The sequence below is a fragment of the Rhinatrema bivittatum genome, chromosome 7 (assembly GCF_901001135.1).
Source record: "Rhinatrema bivittatum chromosome 7, aRhiBiv1.1, whole genome shotgun sequence".
Taxonomy (NCBI): Eukaryota; Metazoa; Chordata; class Amphibia; order Gymnophiona; family Rhinatrematidae; genus Rhinatrema; species Rhinatrema bivittatum.
The window spans coordinates 136475397-136500372 of NC_042621.1; the positions used below are offsets into that span (position 1 = coordinate 136475397).

Below are 24976 nucleotides of genomic sequence, written 5' to 3' on the forward strand. Positions count from 1 at the left end.
TGGTCCCTTCCTTTTCCTCAGACATCTTCTGTGTTTGTCTCATGCTTTTTTTGAATTCAGATACTGTCCTGGTCTCTACCATCTCCACTGTGAAGCTATTCCATGCATCCCGCCCTCCTTTTCTGTAAAGAAATATTTCCTTAAATTATTCCTGAATCTATACTTTATTCTAAGAGCTTCCTTTCCATTGAAAGAGGCCTGCTTCCGGTGTATTTATTTCTTGGAGGTATTTTAATGTCCTTATTATATCTCCCATTTACCTCCTTTCCTCCAGGGTAAGACGAAGCCTACTGACCATGTTATTAACTGCTCTCTGGACAGACTCCGTCCAGATGATATCCTTTTGAAGCGGCGATCGCCAGACCTGTACACAGTACTTCAAAGAGGAGGAAGGGATTAGAGAGATTTTGCTTTGCTGAGCCTACTTGCCACCGCTCACTGTGCTATGTATTGTTGGCACTTGCCTAGCAGGGAGGGAGGTGATAATGCTATAAAATATGTCACTTAGGTCTGCTGCATTTGGTGAGCACTGATCTGTTAGGCTACTGTGCACTTAACTCACTTTATTCCTGTATGGATTATTCTACATAGGATGGATAGGGAAAAAAATCTAACAAAAATGTGTAAACAGTTTAAGAAGTGAGTAGTAGTTAGAGCACAAATTGCAAACCAGAGAAGCCAGGGTTCAAATCCTATTGACATTCCTTGTCACACTCCCCACTGCCTCAGGTTCAACTTTAGGGGATTATTTACCAAGCTGCATTAGGAGGTTACAGTTCTCTCTCCTTCCCTAATTCCCGGTAATGCATTCAATTCAGCTCGTTACTACCTAATCTAATGCAAATAAAATAAAGCGGCTTGCCTGAAACTTTGCAAGGAAAGATGGCTACAACTCTGGATGCATCAGGATGCCAATGCATGTTCCTATGCTCCCAAATGTATCACTTAAATGCTTTCTGAATCCCGCAATGTTTTCCCCAGTGGGGAAAATGCCAAGGTTTAGGTGCACCCAGTACAGTTTGTGCAACGGTGGCCCCACAGCCTGAAAGGCCCAAGGAATCTCCCCCTCGGGTATTAGCAAAATTCTGGGGGTCACAAGAGATCCCTGTTCAATCTCCAGGCCCCATGAATAACAAAAATAATTTTTAAACAAATTTTGTGTCCCTAGGCACAGACCCTACCCACTTCCCCAAACCCTTTCCTTTTTAGTCAACTCTTCCCCCCTCCCCAGGAGCTCGCTCACTCACATACACCTGCCCTGACCTCCCCCCCCCCCCCCCCAGTCATAACCAATTAAGTCCTGATGATCCAGTGGGGCTTAAAGCGCTTCCTAGAGCTCCAGATCAGGCACCACCATTTTTCAACATGGCGCTGGCCGGTAGAGGTTAAACCTTTGCCCTATTTCATGCAAATTTTTAAATGGTAGCACTGAGACCAGAACCAAAAGGTCTTTCAGGGCCTCACTGGATTACCACGGCTTCATCTGTAAGGACCAGGAAGGGGAGGACTCAGGGGCAGGGCCTGCACCTAGAGGGGGGCACAAAATAAAAAATAAAAAATTGTTTAAAAAAAAGTGTTACTTTGGTTGCTTCATGGGGAAATGGGAAGGGGTTGGGACAAGAGGGTCTCTCAAGACCGCTGAGGCTTTGCCAATGCTGGGGTGGGCAGGTGGGGAGATGCCTTGGGCCCATCTGTGCCCTTTGATAAAACAAAATGGTAGCCCTGTGCTGTACAGCCGCCATTTTGCAAACTGTACTAGGTGCACCTCAACCATGGTATTGTTCCCTGCTCTGTTTTAGCACTGAGGAAAATACCACAGCTTACACAGCTTACAGTCTAAGTGGCTAAATATCGGCCACTTCAAAACGGATTACAAGTCATAAAAGGCTGAATATAAATGAAAAAAAAAAAACAAACAATATGCATGTTTAAGTCAGTGGGCCTCACACATTACCACCTGCCCTAATCACACAGATGTAGGCCTGTTTTAAAAAAAAATAATACTTTTCATTTATATTTATTACTGTAGTCTTTCAGAGCTGCCCAAGAAAATCCAATAGCAGGAGTGGCAGTGCATGCATCCAAAGGATGAAGAATAATGGTGCATGCAAAACCTAGCAGTGTCCACCGAAGTCAGTAAAGAACGTTTGACAGTGGTAAATATGGGTTTAATTCAAGAGTTTCATTCATTTAGAATCTACATCTATCTGAAGATAATTTGTCTCACAGCAGCATGCTACTGTTTTTGGTTCTTGAGTTTTATGCATTATTTAACTGGTTTTGTTTTATATTGTCTCTGTTGAATTTTTAGTGATTGTCTTTTAGTTTTCGTTGTTTTTAATTATGAATGACTACATTTGTGATCCACTTGAATATAGATGAAATATACATTTTTCAAATAAATAAATAAATAAGGCCATTTTCCTAAACAAAGCTTAATGATAGCAGGTCAGGTCAGTGGATATAAAATATATAGTTTCCTCTCTCTGATATTGTTTGTAGAGACTCTCTGCTAGCATGGACTGAACTGAATTCTGTATACGACTTAAAGGATTTATTTATTCAATTTTATAATGTATGTCATATATCTGTCTTCTTTAGAATATTCTCTTTGCCACCAATAGCACAAGTTAACTGTATCAATGACAGACAGTGAGCAATCTTTCCTTTCACACAGGCCGATTCAGTAAACCACGCGGAAGAGCCGGCGCTACGAGGCAAGCACCTGCTCTCCTGGGCACGTGATTCAGTATGCAAATGAGGGCCCGCGCTAGGGACACTAGCGCGTCCCTAGCGCCTCTTTATTGGCGTAAGCGGCGGCTATCAGTGGGTTTGACAGCTGATGCTTAATTTTACTGGCGTCTGTTGTCAAATCCGCTGACAGCCACAGGTTCGAAACATGGAAGCCGGCAAAATTGAGCAACAGTTTTCCAACCCGCAGGCCGATTTTTTAAACTTTGGGGCCTTCGACTTAATATCGCTATGATATTAAGTTGGAGGGTGTACAGAAAAGCAGTTTTTTCTGCTTTTCTGTACACTTTCCCGGTGCCAGCAGGAGTTAATTTCTGAGAGTAAAATGTGTGGCTTGGCTGCACATTTTACTTTCTGTATCGAGCGGGACTAACTAATAGGCTCATCAACAGTACGATGCGCGCCTGAGCGCACTGTACTGAATCGGCCTGACAGTCAGTCTATGCAGATACTTGTAAAATCCTATAAACCTAGCACTGTGCAGACATTGTCAGACAAGGAATGGTTGTATGCACTGCCAGGAAGTTACAGGGAGATTTTAAAACTGTCCGCATGGAGACTAACAATGTATGTGCTTTTTATCCACAGGCTTTGCACCAATTTTCAAAGTGAAAGCGCAAGCTTGCTTTTGCTTTGAGACTTGCCTGTCCTTTCTCTGAGTGTATTTTGCTGGAAAAGAACAGGCGAAAATTGGAAAATGCCATTTACATGCATAGGCTTTCCTCCCACGACCCGGGAATACCTCTTCTCAACATGGCTACAATGTGCAGATTTTTAGTGAGGTCAATGTTCAGACAATTACTAAAATGGTGTTGGATCAGTTGACTAGGCAGGCTTCCCAGTCTCTACTTTTACTAATGGGTATTACTACAGAGGATAATGAAAAAGTTGTCCTACCAATGACGTGTTTGTCTACTACTGATGCTGGTGAAAGTAGTGAGCGAGACGAAACAGCTACTGACAAGTCTTTTAAGACTGTCACCACAAGAAATGTCTACCAAAAATAGATGAGGCCAGGGTTAAGGAAGCATCAACTGCAAATCATGCATACCTACGTAGTGCAGAAGAAAAATGGAAAAGAGCATCATATTATACAGCGGTGTCATCCATAGACAAATGAATGCCACAGTGTAGCAGTATTGGCAATGGCACTGTTATACAGAAAAAAAAGCTGACAGGCACTATTCATAGTGCATTACAGAGGGTGTATATCCATGCCATAATTTAACACTGCTCATTGCCAACTACTTTATCATCATCTGTAAATGTTACTAAATCCTTTGCTTCCTCTACAGCAGCAGAAACACAGGAAGAATATCATCATCAGTCTGAAAAACATTAACAAAGAGCTGCAAGAGTTAAAGAAGACAGTGATAGGGGAACAGGAAAGGTAGGACACGGTGTTGGATCAGTTGACTAGGCAGGCTTCCCAGTCTCTACTTTTACTAATGGGTATTACTACAGAGGGTAATGAAAAGGATGTTAGTACTATTATTAGTAGTAACCAAATGTATATTAATGATTACCTGCCACTAACAGAAAAAAGTACCACTCCTGTATTAACACTTTCATTGTCATGCATGAAAGTGTGTATGATACTAGTGGTGTCCCAAGAGACCAACAGATGATGTAGCGCAGGTAGGAGCAACTTCTGTGAAGTGGCATAGTATAACCTGACAGATGTAAGAAATATGCTGCACTATGGGTCTTTCTTCCTGCCTTATCTATTTAGAGGAGTTGCCACTATTTGGTCATACTCAGTGGGCAGAGGGTGAGAAAATGTACAGCTAGCATAGTCATTATTCACTCAGAATGTAGCTCTCGCTGACTGACCACATCTCTGCAAACAATGCACCCATCACCTAGACCTGCTCCTCTGGGTCAGGGCCTGGGGGTACAGCTGCAGAACACTTAGCACTGATTCAAGGACTTCCTTCCACTGCTGAACCTTTCTGTGATTCTACAGTTTACCTGTTTGTAACAAGGTAGTAATACTGATAAGTGTTCTCTCTCTACACACTTTCTTAAAAAAAAAAAAAAAAAAAAGCTTCCTACAGCAGTGGAACCTAAAGCAGCCACCACAGTATTCGAATTAATATTGGTGCAGAAAATACTGAAATCTTCTCCAGGCAAAAGATATTATGCCAGAGTATCAAACAGCAATTTTGGTTTTCCACATATCCCATGTGAAGCATATCTGCATACAACTGCGGCAGAACACGCAAATATGATTCATGAATATTCATACTCAGTATGTGGAATCTCAAGGACTGCAGTTTGACATTCCTGTATTAAACAAAGTCAAATCTCTCAGTTCAGTAGGAGTTCCCGCGCATGTATGCTGCCTCATGAGCCCCTCAGGCTCCCTTTTTCTAAGCTACTGCGTAGATGTGCCCCAGTCTCTCGCTCTCAGAAAGCAGAGTTGCTTCCCTGTAACAGGTGTTCTCCAAGGACAGCGGGATGTTAGTCCTCACACATGGGTGACATCATTGGATAAAGCCTGACACGGAACTTGATCTCAAAGAATCTACAACTTTCAAACATGCCCTACTGAGCATGTGCAGCTGTACTCATCACCCTGCCCCCTAGGCTGAATCCCTCGGTCCATGATATAGCTAATACATGGAGAAACCAACTGCCTGGGGAGGCGGATGGATTTCGTGAGGACTAACACCCTGCTGTCCTCGGAGAACACCTGTTACAGGTAAGTAACTCTGCTATCTCTGAGAACAAGCCGGATGGTAGTCCTCACTCACGGGTGAATCCCAAGCTATAGGCTGTCTGAGCAGGACAATTGGGAAACAGCACCATGCTGAAAGCACCACTTCTCTACTTTTTGTGAGGTGGCCAACCTACAAAGGGGTCTTGGCGGGAAAAGAGCTGGATTCTACAAAGAGAAAACCATAGAAAAGACTGAGACACAAAACCCCAATGAGTAGCAGAGGCACCTAAGGCAAGGGAGTGATGCGAGTATGAGCAGAAGCATCCGCCACATCGTGGAAAACATTACAAGCAGGGTTTCAGATCAGTAAACCCTGACCATGACAGCAGGTCTAGAACCTCCTGGATACAGGAAAATGTCTAGAGGTGTAAACAAGAGAAGGACTCTTGGATAAAGACCACACAGTTTTCTTTGGTGTTACAAGATAACCGAAAAACCAACTGGGGCTCGAGAACTCCCCAGAAAGAAACTGCGGTCCACTGACATCCAAAGGACAGAATGCCTCTTCAGAAGTGCGCCCATGTTTGACTAATAAGCATAAAGGGCAGAAAACCCAACCAATGCTTGGATGAAAAATCAGCAACAATGGCAGGGTCTGTGACAGACCCTACGTGCCAAAACACCAGACATAGCTAACCAGCAGGACAGCATCAAGAGTGTCAGGGGATGAAAGGCAATCCCCGAATGGGATCGCTAGCCCAACTCCCAAGCAGGGAGATCTGTTAAGCCTGAAGCTCACCCACACTGCACCCTGTGAAGGGCTGAGCTAGCCATCCTGTCTACAGGACAGTTCAGGTGAACAGGAGGACACTTTGGGCAAGCCAGTGAAGTGAGAAAAGCTAAAGGCAATATTGGCCAGAGCTTGGCAAAAATATAGGGGAAAAAGTATCTTTCCCTGCAGATATACCACGAATGCTTTAGCTTTTCTTCCCCCTCCACCCGAAATTCTAGCTGGAATTTGGAAGGAGCGAAGAACACAAGGAGGCAGACTTCTGGACTGCTGGGGTAACCACGTCACTAGGTTGTATAACTTAACCCTAAAGCGAATAACTCACTGCCGATTCCAAGTAGGGAGTTACACATCGAGACAGAGCCCTCATCCTATTTGGAACAGCTGAAACAGAGTGAATTCCACAGGGAAGAAATCCAGAAACATTCCACTAAGAGACAGGAAGCCAGGGTGCCACAAGTGCAAACCCTTGTTGAACAGGATTTCTTCATCGGCCTGAAAACTCTAAGAGTATCAGGGCAGGGCAAGGGTGATCTCAGAACAGATTGCACCAAACCTGGCTTAGGTATTAATACCTCAGCCATGACAGCACAAACATCCCCCAAAGAAGCACGTGGTCCAGTAAATGGAAAAATTGTTGCATGAACCAGGACTCTCCTGTCTGCAGTCAGGGTTATCTCTAAAATGGGGAAGTATAGCTTGCAAGCCACTGCAACCAAAGAGCAGCACCTCTGTTGTGAGATCCCTCGTCCCGCAACTCCCTCAGCCATAAATATGGTGATAGGTTGATAGGCATACTTGCCAATTAGATGGATTAGAACCCACCTCCCTGAGGTAGGGTCCCTGAGGCAAGAATGAACGGCAATAGTGGTCCTTATCAAAAAATGCCCATTGAGCTCAGCAGGTATCAAAAGATGACTGCAGGATGGGAGAAACCCCTAATCTTCACCAGAGTGCTGCTCTGGAAAGTCTCCCTCATGAAATAGACTTGCTGAACCTTAGGGCAACTAAGTAGAGCACTATCGCTCGACTGATTCTCGGTGCACAAATCCAGGCAGGGCCTCAGATTCCCTCGATCCCAGCGGTTAAATGGCCCCTGAGATCATCGGCATCCAAGGTGCCCGACAGCCATAGGCCAGGGATGGAACAACCCAATGCCCCTCAATACCCTGTCAAGACACCAGACCACTGTGCCTTGATGCCTCGACGTACCAGGGTGCCTTGAGTAAATGGGGACCCCGGTGCTCGATCTGTTCAAGGCTGAAATCATTGTCGCTCGAGGGCTTCAGTGGCACTTGAGGGCTCTGAAGAGCCCCGGTGGTGATGGCCTCAGGGACAACCAGAGCACTCAATGGCGATTCCAATACATCTGACTGGTGGTGCTCGACATTGTCAAGAGCGGCAACGAAAGGCATCAATGGCCAACACCCCCAAGAGCCACCATGGTGGCCCTGCACCTCAATGGCATCAGTCACGCACCGCGACAACCCCGAGGGCAGCCACAGCATAAGGCCACGCACCTAGACTGCCCCGAGGGTGACCACGGCATAGAGGCCACGCACCTAAACGGCCCCGAGGGCGGCCATGGCATAGAGGCCATGCACCTGGGCGGCCTCGGCATAGAAGCCACGCACCTAGACAACCCCAAGGGTGACCACGGCATAGAGGCCATGCACCTAGATGGCCCCGAGGGCAGCCACGGCATAGAGGCCCCACACCTGGACAGCATCTGGGGCAGCCGTAACATCGAGGCCACATACCTCAACAGCATTGAGGGTGGCCACTCACGCACCTTGAAGGGATCGAGGGCATTGATGGCACCGAGGCATTGAGAACATCGACATTGAGGGTGGTTCTGATGGCATCGAGGGAGACCATGGAACTTGATAGCAGACCTGGTCCCCGACACTAGAGGTCTGTGCCACTACTCTGCCACATCAAGGCCCAAGGCGCTCAATGACTCCGGTGCATCAAGCCACGTCCACAGATACTTATGGCACAGAAGGCCCTTACAGCATCAAGGGTGGACAAGTACCCCAATGGCATCGAGGGCACCCTGGCACCTCAACAGCATCAAGGGTGACCATAGCGCTCAATGGCAGTCCTGGTGCCTGATGCAGTCCTGACATCGATGAATCAGATCAACGGTATGCAGGTCACAGATGTGCACTGGCAACCATTACTAAGCATGGCACCGAAGGTGCGGCAGCTATCTGCTTGCCCAGGCTCCTGCTCACCCTCTCTCACAAGGATACTGCACTGTCATCTCCAGCAAGCAGGAGGGGAGGCTAAGTCATTCAGGGCTCCTGCCCATGGAGACTAGTTCCTTTCAATGTGGGGAGGATGAGCTCTCCCCCACCCCCCACCCAGGAACAGTGTGGTTCTCGATCTTTGCACTGTTTGAACCTCCATCGATGCCAATTGATCGGTGAAACGACATGGAACTTTCCTGGATTCAGGGAACGGGGAACCCTGTGTTTGGGACCTCCAGGGATAGGGAAGACCTGCCCTCCGAGGTGGTGAACCATTGCAAGGGGCAACTCTGGTGTTATTTCCTTTTTGGGGACCACCTCTTTAGTTAACCCAGGAGGGTGGACTTGATCACTTGTCTGCTTGAAAAATTCCTGCACAGATAGAGGTAAAGACTGTAACCAAAGAGAGAAAACTATAGTACTGGAAACATTTATTGTGCCACTTGCAACCATTTTATCAGAAAAGACTTATTTTAGACACTAACCCAGTGTGTCCAGTGTATTTATTTGGGTATGCAGCACACACAGTGATGAGAAATTACTCCTTTCCCAGGGACAACCAGAAGCTAGTCACCCCTGCACTGGACCCTGAAAGTTCACTCTTTCTCCCCCCATAAAAATAGTCTATACCCTGGGGAAGGAGTCGGATAGAAAAGCTAGCCAGGGTCCCTGCCTCAAAGAACTTACAAAGTCTTTTATGGTCCTACCCGTGCAGGACAGGCATATCAGAGTGGGGGTTATACATGCAAGTGTCCACCTTCTGTTACTCTGGCATCAGTATCAACAAGGAATCTCATCAGATGTAACAAAGGGCAGCCCCCATTTGCACTGTGACAAAAGCAGAAAACTCAGCACATTGGAATGTCATTGTGTCAGATGGAAAACAGTGTCAGGTACAGGTGCAGCCCTACCAACATTCACTTTATGTCATGAAATCACAGGATTCCCACCCTCTGTCTTCCTGCATGATGCAGGGTTCTTGCTTGGATGGCGACACTGGGGCACAAAGAGCTGGATGATTAGCTTTCCCTGATTATACTGTAAGTCCCAACAGAGATTAACCACAAATGAAACATTCAAAAGGCTACATTTTCATGAACGCTTCTATATCTATCCCGAAACAAATTATAAACGAACAGCTTACCTTTAACAGCACTGTTCTCCTAAAAAACAATGTGCGTAGCAAAAACGGATAGGCTCACATTTTCAAAAGCAGCAGCAGCAAGAGCACTGCTACATGAAAACGGACCAGAAGTATTCAGGACTCACAACTCCAGATACCTGGGTATACACTGGAGCCCATTTCAAAACAGAACTGCACGCTAAAGACAATTATTTTTATTATTACAATGTATCAGGCACCGGAGTATAAGAGCAAATTACTACTAAAAAGGGCAGAGAAGGTTGTACCCCAAGTTGCACTCACCTCATCCGACTCATCAGACAGGGTCCTTAATAAAATGGGGAAGAGGCTGTCTGTGTGCCGGAACATCTGAAATCAGATGCAACATTACAATCACACTCAGAGTAAAGGCAGACTAGACCTGGCCTAATGGTGAGCTCTGTATAATTAGACCTAGATTTTCCAGGCAAACCAAACATGCCTTAAATAACAGACTTCAGGATGGGCCCAATGGGTAATTTCATAAAGGCACACTTAGGGATAGAGTCTGTGTGTAGAAAGCACACACAGACTTCAGCCCAAAGTTTCAGAGTGGAATAATATGCATAGGTCCGCTGTGGAAAAAAATCAGCACATAGGAGCAGAATGCAGGTAAATACTATCCCCGCCCTAACTCCACCCCCTGTTTCCATTGCACATAAAGGCACATGCAGGGTCGCTTCTGCTTGAACTTTCATGCACACAGCCCCTGAGCAATTTTCTAAAAGCCCATTTATGTATATAAAACAGCATTTTATGTGCACAAATGCTTCTGAAAAGCAGGCCCTCAATCAAATCCTTTATTTTTAAAGTACACAATTTAATTTTTTTTTTTTTTTTTGCATTGTCTGAATGAATTGGGTAATTCTAAAACTATCAGCACTTTTTCAATTCAGTCTGAATAGGTTCTTCCATGTACAGCCTATGCCAATTCATCTTGCTTAAAACCACCTGCTATTTTAGTCTTGATCGCCTACAGAGCTCCATCAGTGTACCTCAACCCTGACCTGCAGCATCTCCTGTTATTCCAGCACAGAGACGCTTAAACCTGATCTGAAGCAGATTGGCTTCTGTGCGATATTTCTTTGGGGAAGACAAAACAGCCAGAACCAAGCTTATAATCACCAAATCGATGTTACTACAAACCAAACTTTGCACACAAATTGCCAACAAAGAAAACTGAGAGATGCGCATGCTCAGTCCCCATTACGCTGGGGTTCTTACCTTCCGAGGAGTCTTTATGTACAGGTGGTAGAGCCATTTCAGCACTGCTATCCTGGTCATCATCCCAATAGCTGAGTCATGAAGATGGCGGTTCAGCACATGCACTATACCATCCAAGTTAAGGGTCACCTGGATTCTCTCTGCACTATTCAGATGAGTTAGAAAAGAAACATGTTAAAACTGTCAAAGAAGCAAAGAAGTAATAAAAAAAAAAAAATTAAATAGATAAAAAGCTGACCCTGAAATCCCAAATCATCAATTCCCATACAGGGGAATTCAGTCTGCCATATATATGGAGACTAAAGCCAGAGGCAATACAGTTCATCAACAGCAGACTGTGTATAGCAGAGTAAATGTACATAAGGATTAAGAGCATTATCTGGAAAGGGGATCCACCTTGCTTAACAGGACTGTGCTGCCATATGACTAGAATACTCAATTTTTGCTCTGGTTGCTGCGTTAGTCAAGTTAAATATGTAGAAATAAGATCAGTATATTTTTCATATTCTTGGGTAGGTTCTGGCACTATACATTTATAGATCTGATATCCTCATCCACATATATTTGTTTTTCTCATGTTTTTGGGGGGGAAGGGAGGGGGGATGTGTTATTTTATAAGGAAAAAAAATGTGTTATATAGTCAACTTGTATTGTATTAGGTGGTTTAATGAGGATTTTCTTCAATAAAAATGTTTTAAAAATATGTAGAAAGAGGTCAAACAAATAAAGCTGCAGGTTTTTTTGGGTTTATTTTTAATTGAACTAGCTTAATACATTTGTGACTAGCTTTCAAGAGCTATGCTCCCTTCATCAGGTCAATGCCAAAAGTGCAGTGTAGATAACAAAAGTAAATAGCTGTTGCTTGTTCCCATTTATCCCAGGCTGCCTCTCTCTTTTTTGTCAGTCTATTTATACTAATTGCTGGACGGCTGCATATGTACCTCACATAAATGCTAAGCCACTGTGCTTTGATTTGAATTCAAATTTGAATGCATGTGCATTTTAAATAAAACCAGAATATATTTTCATTAGCATCTTTCATTTGTAACGTCATCCATATATAATCAGCATAGAGTGCTGATTATATATGGATACATAGGCTTATGGTATAGCTGAATGTCAGAAATGTCAACAGATGCCAAACCTGGACCAATACACAGGGCTGGAAAAATATTTAGAATACTTGGGCACCCGGGCGATGTCCTTTTTTTCCTCCCCCATTTAGCCCCATTTCTTACAGGGAAGCTAGCTTTATAAGATCAACATGCTCAAGTGTGTCTGTCTGTCTGCTTCTTCCACCCTCACCCTCCCCCTCCCCCTCACTCCAGTGTGCTCCCTTCCTGATAACTCTCATTCTTTCAATTTCAGCATCCAGTAACCCCCAAGCTCATTCCCTTCATATGTCTCTGACGTGCCCTACGCTTAGAACTGATGTTTCGCTTTTTCTTAGTTTCCTACAAGCAAGCAGGCCAGTTCCGGTCTGTCGAAATCTCAGGGAGGTCAGGGAGGTCATAATTATAAAACACATTTCTGTGCCAGAGAAGGAAACTAGCCATCATGAAATATTCACGTTTCCTTGTTTAATAGATTTTGTGTGTTTCTTTGTGCTTATTGTTCTTTTGCTTGTTGCTTTAACTTTTTGCTTTTTTTTTTTTGGTCGCTGTTCTTTGTATCATCTTCCCTCCAGCCTCTTTCTTCCACGTCTCGGTCTGGCTCGTTCCCTCCCCCCTTAACTCTCTTCTTCCTAGCCTCTCTCTCTCTCTCGCAGCCTTGTGAGCAGGGGACTACCACTGGGCCCACAGGAGCCAAGCTTTATACCATCAGCACCTGCCAATATACCATCAGAAGCAACTCTGATTCACAATCTGCAGTGGCTTCAATAATGAGATCTCTTTATAAATCATGGAAACTGGCACCACAGCACGCCAAACCTTTCACGACCGGAGCACTGGCCCATAGATCCTTCCCACCCACCCCTACCCCACTTCACCCCCAATTTTCATAATTAAAGCGAAAATACAAGAGTAACTGGGGTTCAAGGCTTATTTGCTACCTTGTTGCCCTGAACCTCTTCCCTCGCTCCTCTCCATTCAGTTGCAGTTTGAAAGGGGAAGCCTGGGGCTACAGAGAGCAGTAGCCATGTGGCTTGGCTTCCAGTCTTTTGCAGCGCAGGCTGCTCCTTGCTAGACCTCATCCTGTGCTGGGGGTGGTTCTTCCCTTCTGGTTTCTGCACAGCCGAGGAAATCTTTCCGCCCTCCTCCGGTGTGGGATGAACAGGCAGGGAACCCAGCAGAGCACATAGGAAGAGAGTCCCTCCAGAAACTGGGACGCTGCCTGACTGTCCCCATCCCAGAGAGGCAGTGGTATCTCGGGAGCTGACAGGGGAACAAGCTGAGTATAGAGGAGGACAAGCCCACGTGACATTTCCACACATCATGACCCTCTGTTTTTAAATTGGTTTTGAAAGTCACAGTAAGAAATAGCCCTAATGACTAATCTGTGTTATTAAACCCCTTACCAGCCAGTTTCAACAACCCAGTAAAATCATTAAAATTTGATAGTATCACTCAGTTATGAGCGTGAAGTCTGAAATCTATACAGGAAGGGACGGAATCTGAAAAACCCTCCAGGATCTCCAGTTCTGTAACACTCTCCTCATCTACAGAAATTCCCTTAGCAACATAAATACCTTCCACTCCCACCTTCCAGACACCTGTTGAAGTGACCCTGAACCTATGTAGCAAACCTGCCATATCATAACAGAACTAACTCCCAGGACTCAAATTGCAGCAACCCTTCCTGAGAAAGGGCAGCAATGCAAATATTACTACAGGCCCTAGAATACCAATACACCAGCCAGAATGCTATAGATCCCTGACGGACATTACATGCTGTCAGAATCCCTCCCCCTCAGTCACACACGCGGAGCACAGACCGCCCCTTACCTAATACAAAATAATTAGAAACAGAAGCATGCAGAAAAACACTGAAATGGAAAGTCATGAAGCTGGACCGCATGCAGTGCAACACCAGAGAAAGAGAAACAGATGCATTTCCTCCTGAACTGAGCAAAACACTAAAGTATAAGAAATGCATATTCCCAAAGCTGTTGCATTCCTTTCTTTAAAATAAGAAAATAAAATATTTTCTACCTTTTGTTATCTTTGGTTGGTCCTGGTCTCTTTTCAGTCTCCTATGTTCTTTTCCAGAGTTTCCTTTCCATTTCTTCTCTATCCTCTTGTTTATTCCCTTCCCTTCATATAGGTCTTCATTTCTCTCTTCCTCTCTATCCTTTCATAGCTAAATTTTACCCCTTCTTTTCCCCATTTAATCCTCTAGTTTTAATCTCCCTCCTTACATCTCATCTACCAGCTTTCCATCTCCCACTCTCTACCCCTCCCCAACTCTCTCATTCTACCTCTCTCGCTCACTACTTCTCCAGACTCCTATTCCATCTGTATCTTTTATCTACTCCTTTGTCCTCCATTTCCACCCACTGTACTCAACCCTCCCCAACTCTCATCTACCTTCTTCTGCCTTTCCCACATCCCTGCACCAGCTCCAGCTACTTCATCAGACATGCCCCCAGCCTATTCTTCTATTGCTTACCTCCTATCCAACCTATTGTCCACCTTTTACCACCTCCCCAGGCCTATTTCCATGCTATTAACCTCTTCACAGACCTATTCCTTTTCTATCTCTCACCTGTCCAAAGCACTCCAATTTCTTTTCACTGCTTCTCACCCTCTCTCCAGTTCTCTGGGTCATTTATACCACCTATCAAATCTACCCCACCCTTATATGCCATCTCACACACCCCCAACCCATCTAACATACCCCCACTCATATCTACCCAGTTGCTGAGTCCTCACTGTCCCCCAAACTTCTCCAAGTCCCTTCTCTCTAAATTCTCACCTAGTCCCGAATTCCCTATTCTTCAACTACTCTCCCCAAATCTTCTTAATTTCCTAGTTCCTGAATCCTATTTTTCCCCTACTGTCCCCTCTGCTCTCCCAGAATCCCACCCAGACTCTGTTTTTCCCCTGCTCTGCTCCCAGTTCCCAAGTCTCTGGTCTGCCAGATTCTCACCCAGTACCCATTCCCATTCTTCCCATGCTCTTTCCCCCATCCCTGTTCCTCGCTTGTTCTTCCTCCAGAGTCCTATTTTTCTCCTGCTCTTCTCTCCTTCCCAATAACTGATTTCTCAATCCTTGCTCTACTCCTCCCCAAGGAGCTTCTCACAAACCACTATGTGTGGCATAGCTGATAATAAACTTTCAGCAGCTCTCAGACTACAGGTTCAAGTTGTGCCCTTTGTTGGCCCATGCTCTGGGGCTACCCCTCCAGCAGGATCTACATCTCAATTTAGCATTAGAGGCTCATGACAGTTGTCTCATGGCCCTGTCAGACCAAAACACCATAGTTCCTGCCTGCCTCTTAACAGGAGTGGGATTGGTGCTGACTTCTGAGATGGCTGTTGGAATAGCAGCAGCCCTCAGGTGGTGGATTCAAATTCCAACTTCCCTGGCTAGTGCCTCCAGCCTGGGTCCAACTGGTGTGCCAAGCTGCACCATCAGGCTCTAGGCCTGTCTGTGGATCATGCCTACGGAGCTCCTGTCTGGTCTCTAGTAAGCAATTTAAGCCCTCTTCGATTACCAACAACCTTCAGCCGCCACCGCCCCAACCGGACTCAGCATTGGTACCTATTGCTGGAGAGAAGATTAGGGAGCCTCTGCTGCTTATGGGCCTCTGGTTTTGAATCATTTGAAATTATGCCAGAGCAGTGTGGTTTTGAGAAGCTATGCTGTCAAAGTTGTGCATTTGATTGTGGATAATGTTTTTGTTGGTTTTGGGTTAGCATTCTAGGACAGCTGGGGTTGCACTGCATCAGTTAGTAAATCAGCATACAGAGCATGGTGAGACGTTGACTGCCATATCTGTGTCCAGGTTTATGCTACAGTGGTGATGGTCAAGCTTTTTAGACTATGACCTTTTTAGCCTTTAACCTGCATTTGCAGAGTTTCACCCATACCTGTGTTTGTTGCTTGCTGCATTTGTATTGCTTGGCCCATGAACTGTGGGGAGGATCTCTGGTCCCTGCGGAGGGCATGGGGGCATTAGTGGCATCTCATGTTGGCTTTCATTCTTTTTATTTCCCATGAATGCAGGCTCCAATGACAACTGAAAAGAGCTTTAGCTGCAGACAAATTAATCTGACAGCATCCGGAACTAATTAAACAAGGAAGTATGGCAAAGGAGAGTGACGTCCTTGTAAGAGCAGGACAACCCAGACAAAATCATTGCCAAGCAGCTTTCTTCCATGCCAGCCTAGATAATTAAGGACCTGATTTACTAAGTCTTTCCTCCCATTGTGTGTCTATAGGAAGAAAGCTTAGTTAATCACACCTAAACAAGGAATTCCACTGAGATATACAAAGTGCTGTACAGCATTTAGATAGATGGAATTTACTATATATATATCAGCTTGTAATTTGTAATGGAGGGAGTGTATTGCTATTATTATTTTAGTTACATGATATAGTTACTAGGTCAGTGTTGGCATGCACAGAAAGAATACTCAATAGCCTGAACTTGCTACTGATTATTTACTTTTTTTTTTTTTTTTTTTTTTAAACATATTAGGACCCAGGCCCAGTTTAAAATATTAAATTTAGTATTTAATGTTTTGAAAGGCAGAGGCCTGTGTTACCTTTAAGATAAGACAGAAATATATCAACCAAGCAGAAGCCTGCAATCTGGTCAAGGGGCACTGCTAAAGCTATAAAGGGAGTACGGGGAAGACGTGCAAGGAGTAGAACCTAATCTGTGGTAGCTCCAACTGTTTGGAACCAGTTACCATCCAACTGACTTTTCCTAAAAAGGTAAAGACCTAGCTTTTCCCGTAAAAGTAGGTTAGTAGTCAATGATTTTATTGATCGTTGTTTTGGATAAGATCGAGATGATGGTCCATGATGCAGAAGAATGTTGGATTGTAGGCATGTGGCAAGAGGTTGGCTGGGATGGGCTTGTACATAATAGGAAAGGTCTGGTGGCTGATATTAGCTTTGACATGTGAAATTTGAGTATATTGGCCTGTTACTGATTTTAAAATGATTTTATTAGAAATTATTATGAATGTACACTGTTTTGGTTGGTTCTAGGACCAGAAGGCGGCATATAAATGTTAAATAAATACATAAATAAATGAGGGAGTAAGGAGGCTGCAGGTTAGGATTTATAATTGTATTTTTACATTTTTATAATTGAAGATTTTCAGTCTAAGATTGAAGAATAGTTTTCAAATTAATTTTTTTAAATGAAAGTCAGAAACAGAGTGGGCATTTCTCGCATTCATAAAGTCAAGGGGGGTATAAAAAGGGGTGATGAACAATGAGGCACTATTAACTAAATAAGCATAATCAGATTCCGCTTGATATGACGCCCCATGCACTATCCAAGTCTTTGGCTAGAATCCCTGGCAGAGTGGGGGATACCCGATTATGAGAAGTGCAATATAAACTCCTGGCAAGGGCATATCTGTCCCCAGCAAGACTTAATAGGAAGGGGTTTCCTGGAATCAAAGCTCTGTCTTAAATGTCAAGCGGATAGAGGTACCCTGGAACATTATTTTTGGTCATGTCCTGATATGCATCAGTTTTAGAAAAGTATCCGTGCTTCTCTCTCCACTTTAGTAGGACAGACTGTGGTACCCATGGTAGAAAGGATTCTTTTTGATGTAAGTGCAGCCTTCCAAATAAAGGGGAAAGGAGCAAATCTCTTTGCCAGGAAGGAGTGTTTGCTTGAGAAGACAACCATATTACATATGTGTTGTGAATGGAGTTCTCCTTCCTTTTGGGACTGGAGATACATTACATGGCCTAACGTTAGAAAATAGAAAATTTAAATGCTAATCATTCTTTTAAAATTAAACACAAATTCATTGAGCTTTGGTATTCCATTTACAAAAGCTCTTTCCAAAAACACGTAGTGAAGTAATTAATTACCCATGAAGTCGATCGGGTTCCATTGGAATGGAATATACATATGGTATGGATGAAGTACCCCTAGGCATTATGGGCCAGATATTGAAAGCGCATTTAGCTCATCAGTAGCCACTAAGTAGTCGGATAGGTCACTTATCCAGCTATCTTTTAGCTGGCCAATTTGTGGGCGGGCAGTGGACAGATCTGGGTGGTGCTATGTATCCAGTTAACTTATCTGGATAAGTAGATATTTGTTCTTATCCAGTTAAGTTAATCAGATAAGTTACTTGCCAGGCAAGTAACCTAGCCAGATTTAACTTATCTAGCTAAGTAGCACCTTGACCGCAGATAATTCAGTGACATAGCATGCTGCTGAATATCCCTTGTAACTTAGCCAGATAAGTCATATCCAGCCAAGTTACTTGCCTGGTCAGTGCTGAATATCAGGCCCTATATTGTATTCTATTCCATGTCTCCTTGTTCTGCTTATATTATTAATCCAGTGAGGAGTGGGTGGGTGGTGGGATAGGGTATTCAAAATGTAATGTGTAAGGGATGTTTAAGGTATAAAGTGTGCATAATACAATGGTGTGAAAGTTTATTTGCCTTGCTGTTAGCAGTTATTATCCCTATTGCTTGAGGATGGAAGTTGAGCGGGGAAAGGGGTTGGGAGAAAATTCATGTTTACTTGCAATGGATGTAATCTTTTCTTGGCTTGGTATGCTTAAGTAATAATTGTATGCCAAGATTTCTGTATTTGAATTGCATTTGATAAACAGTTTAAACAAATTATTATAATTGTCATTATTTTGAAGTTTGTTATATATTTTAAACTGTTCAAGGTCTGTTTTAAGATGGAGGCAGTCTAAGTCTAAAATGTAATGTGACCTGGTAGATCATCGCATTCCATGAAGACTGAATATAATATGAAAAGGAAGTTGATACACTCTGCAGGAGCGCGACAGTGTCGCAGATAAGGAAATGGGGAGGGGATAAAGACTAGAAGAGGAAGTCACAAGTCTATTAGACCATTTACAGCTGGGTCTCAGCATCTCTCATCGCCAGCGTGATGGCACTGAAGAGCTCAAAGTCACAATATAGAAACATAGTCTCTTTATACGTGGAGGTAAAGGAGTGTCTGGGGTCAGCTGGTGCCATTTTGAAAAACTGTGCTGGTGCGGCAGAAGTGCATGGGAATTGCTCCTGCCCCCAGAAAGTTTCTGGAAAGTGTGGGGAGTCCTGAAGGGTGAGAAGGGTTTGAAAGTAAGATGGAAGTTTGAAAGTAAATTTATTTTCCATGGGAGTGAGCCTTAAGAGGGGAGGTGGGTGGGGAACACTAGGCACCCCCAAGGAGTAAGGGACATGGAGCTTGGGGGGGAGGGGGGGGATTTTCATCAGCCTTGTAGCTCCTTTAAAAATGACAACCCTGGGATAGGGGGCAGGCATCACCTATTGCCACAGCCAGGGAGGAAGTAAACTACACGATCACATTACTCTCACACTGATGAAATTACACTGGTTGCCAATTGCTTGGAAGTCCCAATATAAAGTCCTCAGCCTGGTATAGAAGCTTTTAAATAATGAATCATCCATCTGGCTTGCTTCAACTGTTCGGCTTTACAAACCAACCCTTTCAACTGCGGTCTGCAATTGAAAATCTGCTAGAAGTACTAAGTATAAAAATTGCCAGTCTCGAGATTACACAGTACAGAGCATTTTCAGTGGCCGGGATCGCCATTGAGGAACAAATCTACCACAGCCTGTACGCTGGCCTCATCACAGCAAGCCTTTAAGGAAGCACTAAAAGCACATTTATTTGACAGGTTCTAATAATTTTGAGTGAATGATCGTTTGTAATTTTTTCTTTTATTTCTGTTTTTATATTTATGTACATAACAGTACGCAAGCCACAGTGAAATGCTGCATGGAACAAGCGGGTTAAGAATTTTAAATAAATAACTTGTTAAGATACCAGCTATGGCAAAGCAAGGTAAATTACTGCTGGAGTCACTAAACTGGGTACTGCAGTGGTAATTTCCTTGTAGCACTGTAATGTGCCATTTTACTACAGGTTAGTAAATAGACCCCTAAATAAAGTAAATCATGTATTTCAGCAGTACTACGAAATGACTTATTTAGCAATACATAAGCAGTATATTAGCAGTAAGCCCTACTTGTAAACTCATTTGAATCACATTCCAGCACTGTAGAACAGTGGTTCTCAGCCTTTTCCCCATCGTTACACACTTGGTGGACAACCCTCATGTATGACACGCTGCTCATTACAATCCACAGTGGAAATTAAAAAAAAAAAATATGGCCCAGTATTACTTTTATTATTAAGAATGACACAAGAGAAAGATAAGTACTCTCTTTAAACGGAAATTACATAAATAGTAAACCTCGCATACCAGAACAGCACTGACTTCTAGCTCACAAACAGTAACCTCCTTACCTAAGAAAAGGCATTGCTGAAAATATTACACCAGGCCTTAAATCACCAATACTCCTATTAGGAAAACACAACAGGCCAGGCTGCTATAGATCCCTACACAGAAAGTACATGCCAGCAGAAAACCTCATCTCAGTCACATGTGCAGATCCTCAACTAACAAAGAATGAAGAGACCATAAAGCATAACTAGAAACATGCAGACGAAAACTGAACTGGAAACCACAACAAGCCAGAGTCTCTGTATGCAGTGCAACAAAGTAAAAGAGAAAATCGCCAGTCCTCAAAAAATAAAGCAAGAAATATAAAATCAATAGCAGTAAAACCTTAATAATAAAAAGAACAGATTATTTCAAAACAGCTGATGAATGGCATATCCAATTAAAAAACTCCAATAATTTTCCAGTCACCAATAAAATATTTCAAAACAGCAGCCACAAACACCAAATAATTAAAAATAATATGAATTAAAAAATGCTCTGCTCTCCATACCTGGGAATGTTTGATTTACAGGTGCCCTGAGATTGTTCTGAAATAGCAGGAGGAAGACGGGGGGGGGGGGGGGGGGGGGGGGGGAGAGGCTGCTTGCAACTTTCTCTGCTATCTCAGTCACAAACAAGCTTTCACTCACAGGCTCTCAATCACACACTTCCATACATACTGTGTGTCTCTCTCTCACACACAAAGGAACTCAATCACACACTTCCACACATGCTGTCTCACACACAGCTCACTCACTCTCTCTTTCTCTCCTCTCCCACCCCGAAGAACAACTGGCAGCAACAGCAGCCTCCTCTTCTTCCAACCCTCGCGGCCTTCATAAAGTAGGCCCTTTGGCCACAGGGGCGGCATTGCTCCGGGCCATGCTGCTCCTCTCCTTTGGGCCAGTGCTGCATGCACTTGTCACTTAGCATGGTCTCGTCTTCCTGCGCGCATGGTCGCCGCATACCACTTCCTCTTCCGGGAAGGAGAGACATGGTGCTAGTGCCGCTGACTATGCTTCTTCCAGCTCTCCAGTCACACGCCGCCTGGGTTAATCAGCATTTCAAGCCTGGTTGGAGGAAGAGTTTGATCTCACTGGGGAAGTGTGGCGGCACCTGTGTGTGCCTGGCGACACACCGGTTAAGAACCATTGCTGTAGAATGTAAGATGGGACTTGTTGGTCATATATAGTTTTATTTGCAATTTGATATGAGCACAAAACTAGTTTACAAATTGATATCAAAAGATGTTATTGTGAAAGCAAAATAACTGTCAGAAGTTTTTCAGAGCTCTTTGATATTAATCATTGTACAGCCTAGAATTTTTAGATGTACCTGAAATGTATACACATAAAATAATACTAAAATTACACATTAAAGTTTGATTAAAATAGATATTTTCCTATACATGAATTTTGAGTAATATGGTAACAGTTAAAATAATTTTGATCTGACGAGATTTTATAGCAGCTTTCTGGCTGCTACTACTGTATCTGGACAGTTTTAAATTGTTGAATATGACGACATTTCTGGAAATGTTTAATAATAGGTAATGCTGCTTTAAACACAGGCCAGTGAATGCAAACTGGTAGCAGCAACTTATAGTACATGACTTGTACAGTGTGATTTTGTAAAACAGTCTGAATCAGCTGCACACCAATAACTTATCCAAGTATATGAACAGACAACATTTTGGATTGTTACTGATAATGTAATGAGAAGCTGCTTTCACAAATTGAAGCTGGTGCTTAATAAGTCAACACTTAAATATACTATTACTCATGGGCAAGCAAAGAAATAAATTAGACTTGTAGAAAAAACTTGGTTATGTGCACTGCAACATTTAAATCTTAATATTAGTTTTAGAAATATCTAACTCTTAATAGGAGGTATGTTATGGTCGAGAAATAAAATATCAATATTACAACTATTGGTAACTGTCTCCCACTGAAGTGCCATTCCAGAGCCACAGTAATGCAGTACCCACGTGACAAGAAAGAAGCTAGCCGTGGTGATCACTGGTCCCATTTCATGCTTTAAAAATATATGTATTAGGTGTACATGAGCATCAGCATTAATAGCGAGGCCTAGTTAGCTTAAGGCTTATCAGCCTCATTCCTGTTTTCTGCCAGTAGGCAGAAACACTTTTGGATAACATCCAAGGCATCCATTTTCCACAGAAGAAATTATGCCCAGCAACTAAAGTTGTTACTTCAAGGACATTTTGACATGGACTTTATTGAGCATAAAGATTTAACTACCACCCTGCAAAAAATCGTCCCTCCAGCACTGAAATAACAAGCAGCAGACACATCTCTCCCCCAAACACGTGCAGAAACAAGCAGCTCCTCTATCAACTCAGCCACGGGATGGATCAAAGACTCTCCTCTACTAACTGGAAAGATAAGAACTAGTCTGGCCAGGCACAGATAGTGCAACAAAGGGCTATAACAACATGTGTATGATAAAGCAATAAAGAACACACCTACAGCACCAGCAGCAAAAGCTACATCAGCAGCTGCTCCTGCCCGCTAACTTCTGTTTCCTTCACTTCTGGCCAGAGTAGGGAACTCAATAAGGCAAAAAAACAAACAAACAGGAAACACTCTTGACCTTTTGTCATACAAATACTATATCCCACCAATACAAGAGGTAAATATTCTGTCACACATTCATAAAGATAAATATATAGATCCACTTTATTATTTATAGCAATATACAACTTTAAGAAATACTTTTCAATATAATATATAATTGACAAATACAAAAATGTAAGTATTTCATCATATCATTTATATTTATATTTTTTGTACATATAAATACTGGTGCCTAGAAGATTGTCCAAAAACCCCGTATATTAAAATACCCAAATGCAAATCACTCATACATAAACAATCATGCACACTCATACTCACATGAAAAGACTTTAAAAAACAACTAAAATCTGATCTGCTCAAAAATCAAAAAACATTGCACGTTTCCTAATCTTTGTACTTTTTAAAAGAATAAACAATTGATCTGTATTTACCCATTCCACTCCACTCATCCTTTTTATTGAACTCTATATCATATCTCACCTCAGCCATCTTGTCCAAGCTGAGGAGTCCTAATATCTTTAACCGCTCCTCCATCTTTCCATCCCCTTTATCATTTTGGTTGCCCTTTTCTGTACTTTTTCTTATCTGCGGTGACCAGAATTGCATGCAATGCTCAAGGTGCGATCGCAGCATGGAGAGATACAGAGGTATTATGATATTCTGTTTTATTTTCCATTCCTTTCCTAATAATTCCTAGCATTCTATTTGCTTTCCTGGACAACACCTCACACTGAGCATGACGACGCCTATATCTTTTTCCTGGGTGGTGACTTCCAATGTGAAGCCTTGCATTGTGTAGCTATAATGTGCTTCCCTAAGTGCTCCACTTTGCACTTGTTCATATGGTTTGGTAATGGTTTCTTTAATTAAAAAGAGTTTAAAATTCCTAAGAGATTCATATAAAGGACATTCATAAAAAAATAATAAAGCATACACATATAACACGTCACAATAAAATAATAAAGTATACAAAACTAAAATATTCTAAAACAAAAAATTATCACGTCATATCAAAGAATCTTAAAACTGCCCACATAAAGAACATTCAGAGTAAAAAAATAACATTCTTAAGACATATTAAAACAATAAAATGAAATGAAATGTATTAAGAATAAAACAGCAAAAAAACAAGATCCATTATTTTAAATGCAGATCTTGAAAAAAAAGGTTTTTAACCGAGTTTTAAATATTTTTAAGCATGTAATAAACCTTAATTGCTTCTGGTAATTGATTCCATACAAAGCGTGCTGTGACTGAAAAGACACAGGTCCAGGTGACCTTCAAATGAACCTGATGAACTCTTGGTATTTCTAGCAGCACCTTCTAAGAAAAGCAAATAGCTCTATCAGGATCATATCTTTTTATTAATGCATCACAACTTGCTGGCGGGTTCTGAGAAAGCAGTTTATGTACTGATGCTACAACTTTATATTTAATTCTTGTATGCCCGGGAAACCAATGAAGATCAACCAGAATGAGTGCCATCTGCCATTTAGAAGCCCAGTTTTCCAGTCTTGCAAGGTCCCTTGCACGGTCTCACAATGCTCTTGTGATTTAACAAGTTTGAATAATTTTGTATCATCAGCAAATTTGATCACCTAACTCGTTCCCATCTCTAAGTCATTTATAAATATGTTAAAAAGCAGCAGTCCCAGTACAGATCCCTGAAGCACATTACTATTCACCTTTTTCCATTGAGAAATTGTTCATTTAGTCCTATTCTGTTTTCTTTAAACCAGTTGTCAGTCCCCAAAAGAACACTGCCTCCTATCCATGACATTTTAATTTCCCTCAAGAGTCTCTCACAAGAGCACTTTGTCAAATTGGCTCACCTTTATCCAAGTTTATTCACACCTTAAAAAAAAAAATGTAGCAGATGGGGGAAACCAAGATGGCGTCCTAAGGGAAGGACGTGGTGTGTTGAGCTCCATTCGCTAATTCAAAAAATTTTCTTTGTTCTCAAGAAATGCTACATACTAAGTGGAAAGGAAGGATAAGGGAGGAGTTTCTTGGCCTCTTCCTTATCTGGCCTGAGCAGCAGCATATTGAGGGTTTCTTCACTACAATGGATGAAATGTCTCTGGGAGTTGGGTCCACTGCGGTAGCTGGAGTAGAGCGATCTC

The 24976-nt window shown here is 42.8% G+C and overlaps 1 protein-coding gene across 6 annotated transcripts in view; it reads right to left on the minus strand.

Moving 5' to 3' along the window:
• Positions 1-24976, minus strand: part of VAC14 (VAC14 component of PIKFYVE complex) — a 525003-nt gene that overhangs the window by 409959 nt on the left and 90068 nt on the right. For 5 of the 6 annotated variants that reach the window (XM_029609230.1, XM_029609228.1, XM_029609232.1 and 2 more), the window contains exons 12-13: positions 10842-10986; positions 9882-9947 (exon numbers count right to left, since the gene is read on the minus strand). In XM_029609230.1, coding sequence (XP_029465090.1) covers positions 9882-9947; positions 10842-10986 — 211 coding nt within the window. The remainder of the gene's footprint in view (positions 1-9881; positions 9948-10841; positions 10987-24976) is intronic. The other variant, XM_029609234.1, reaches the window with a different exon arrangement.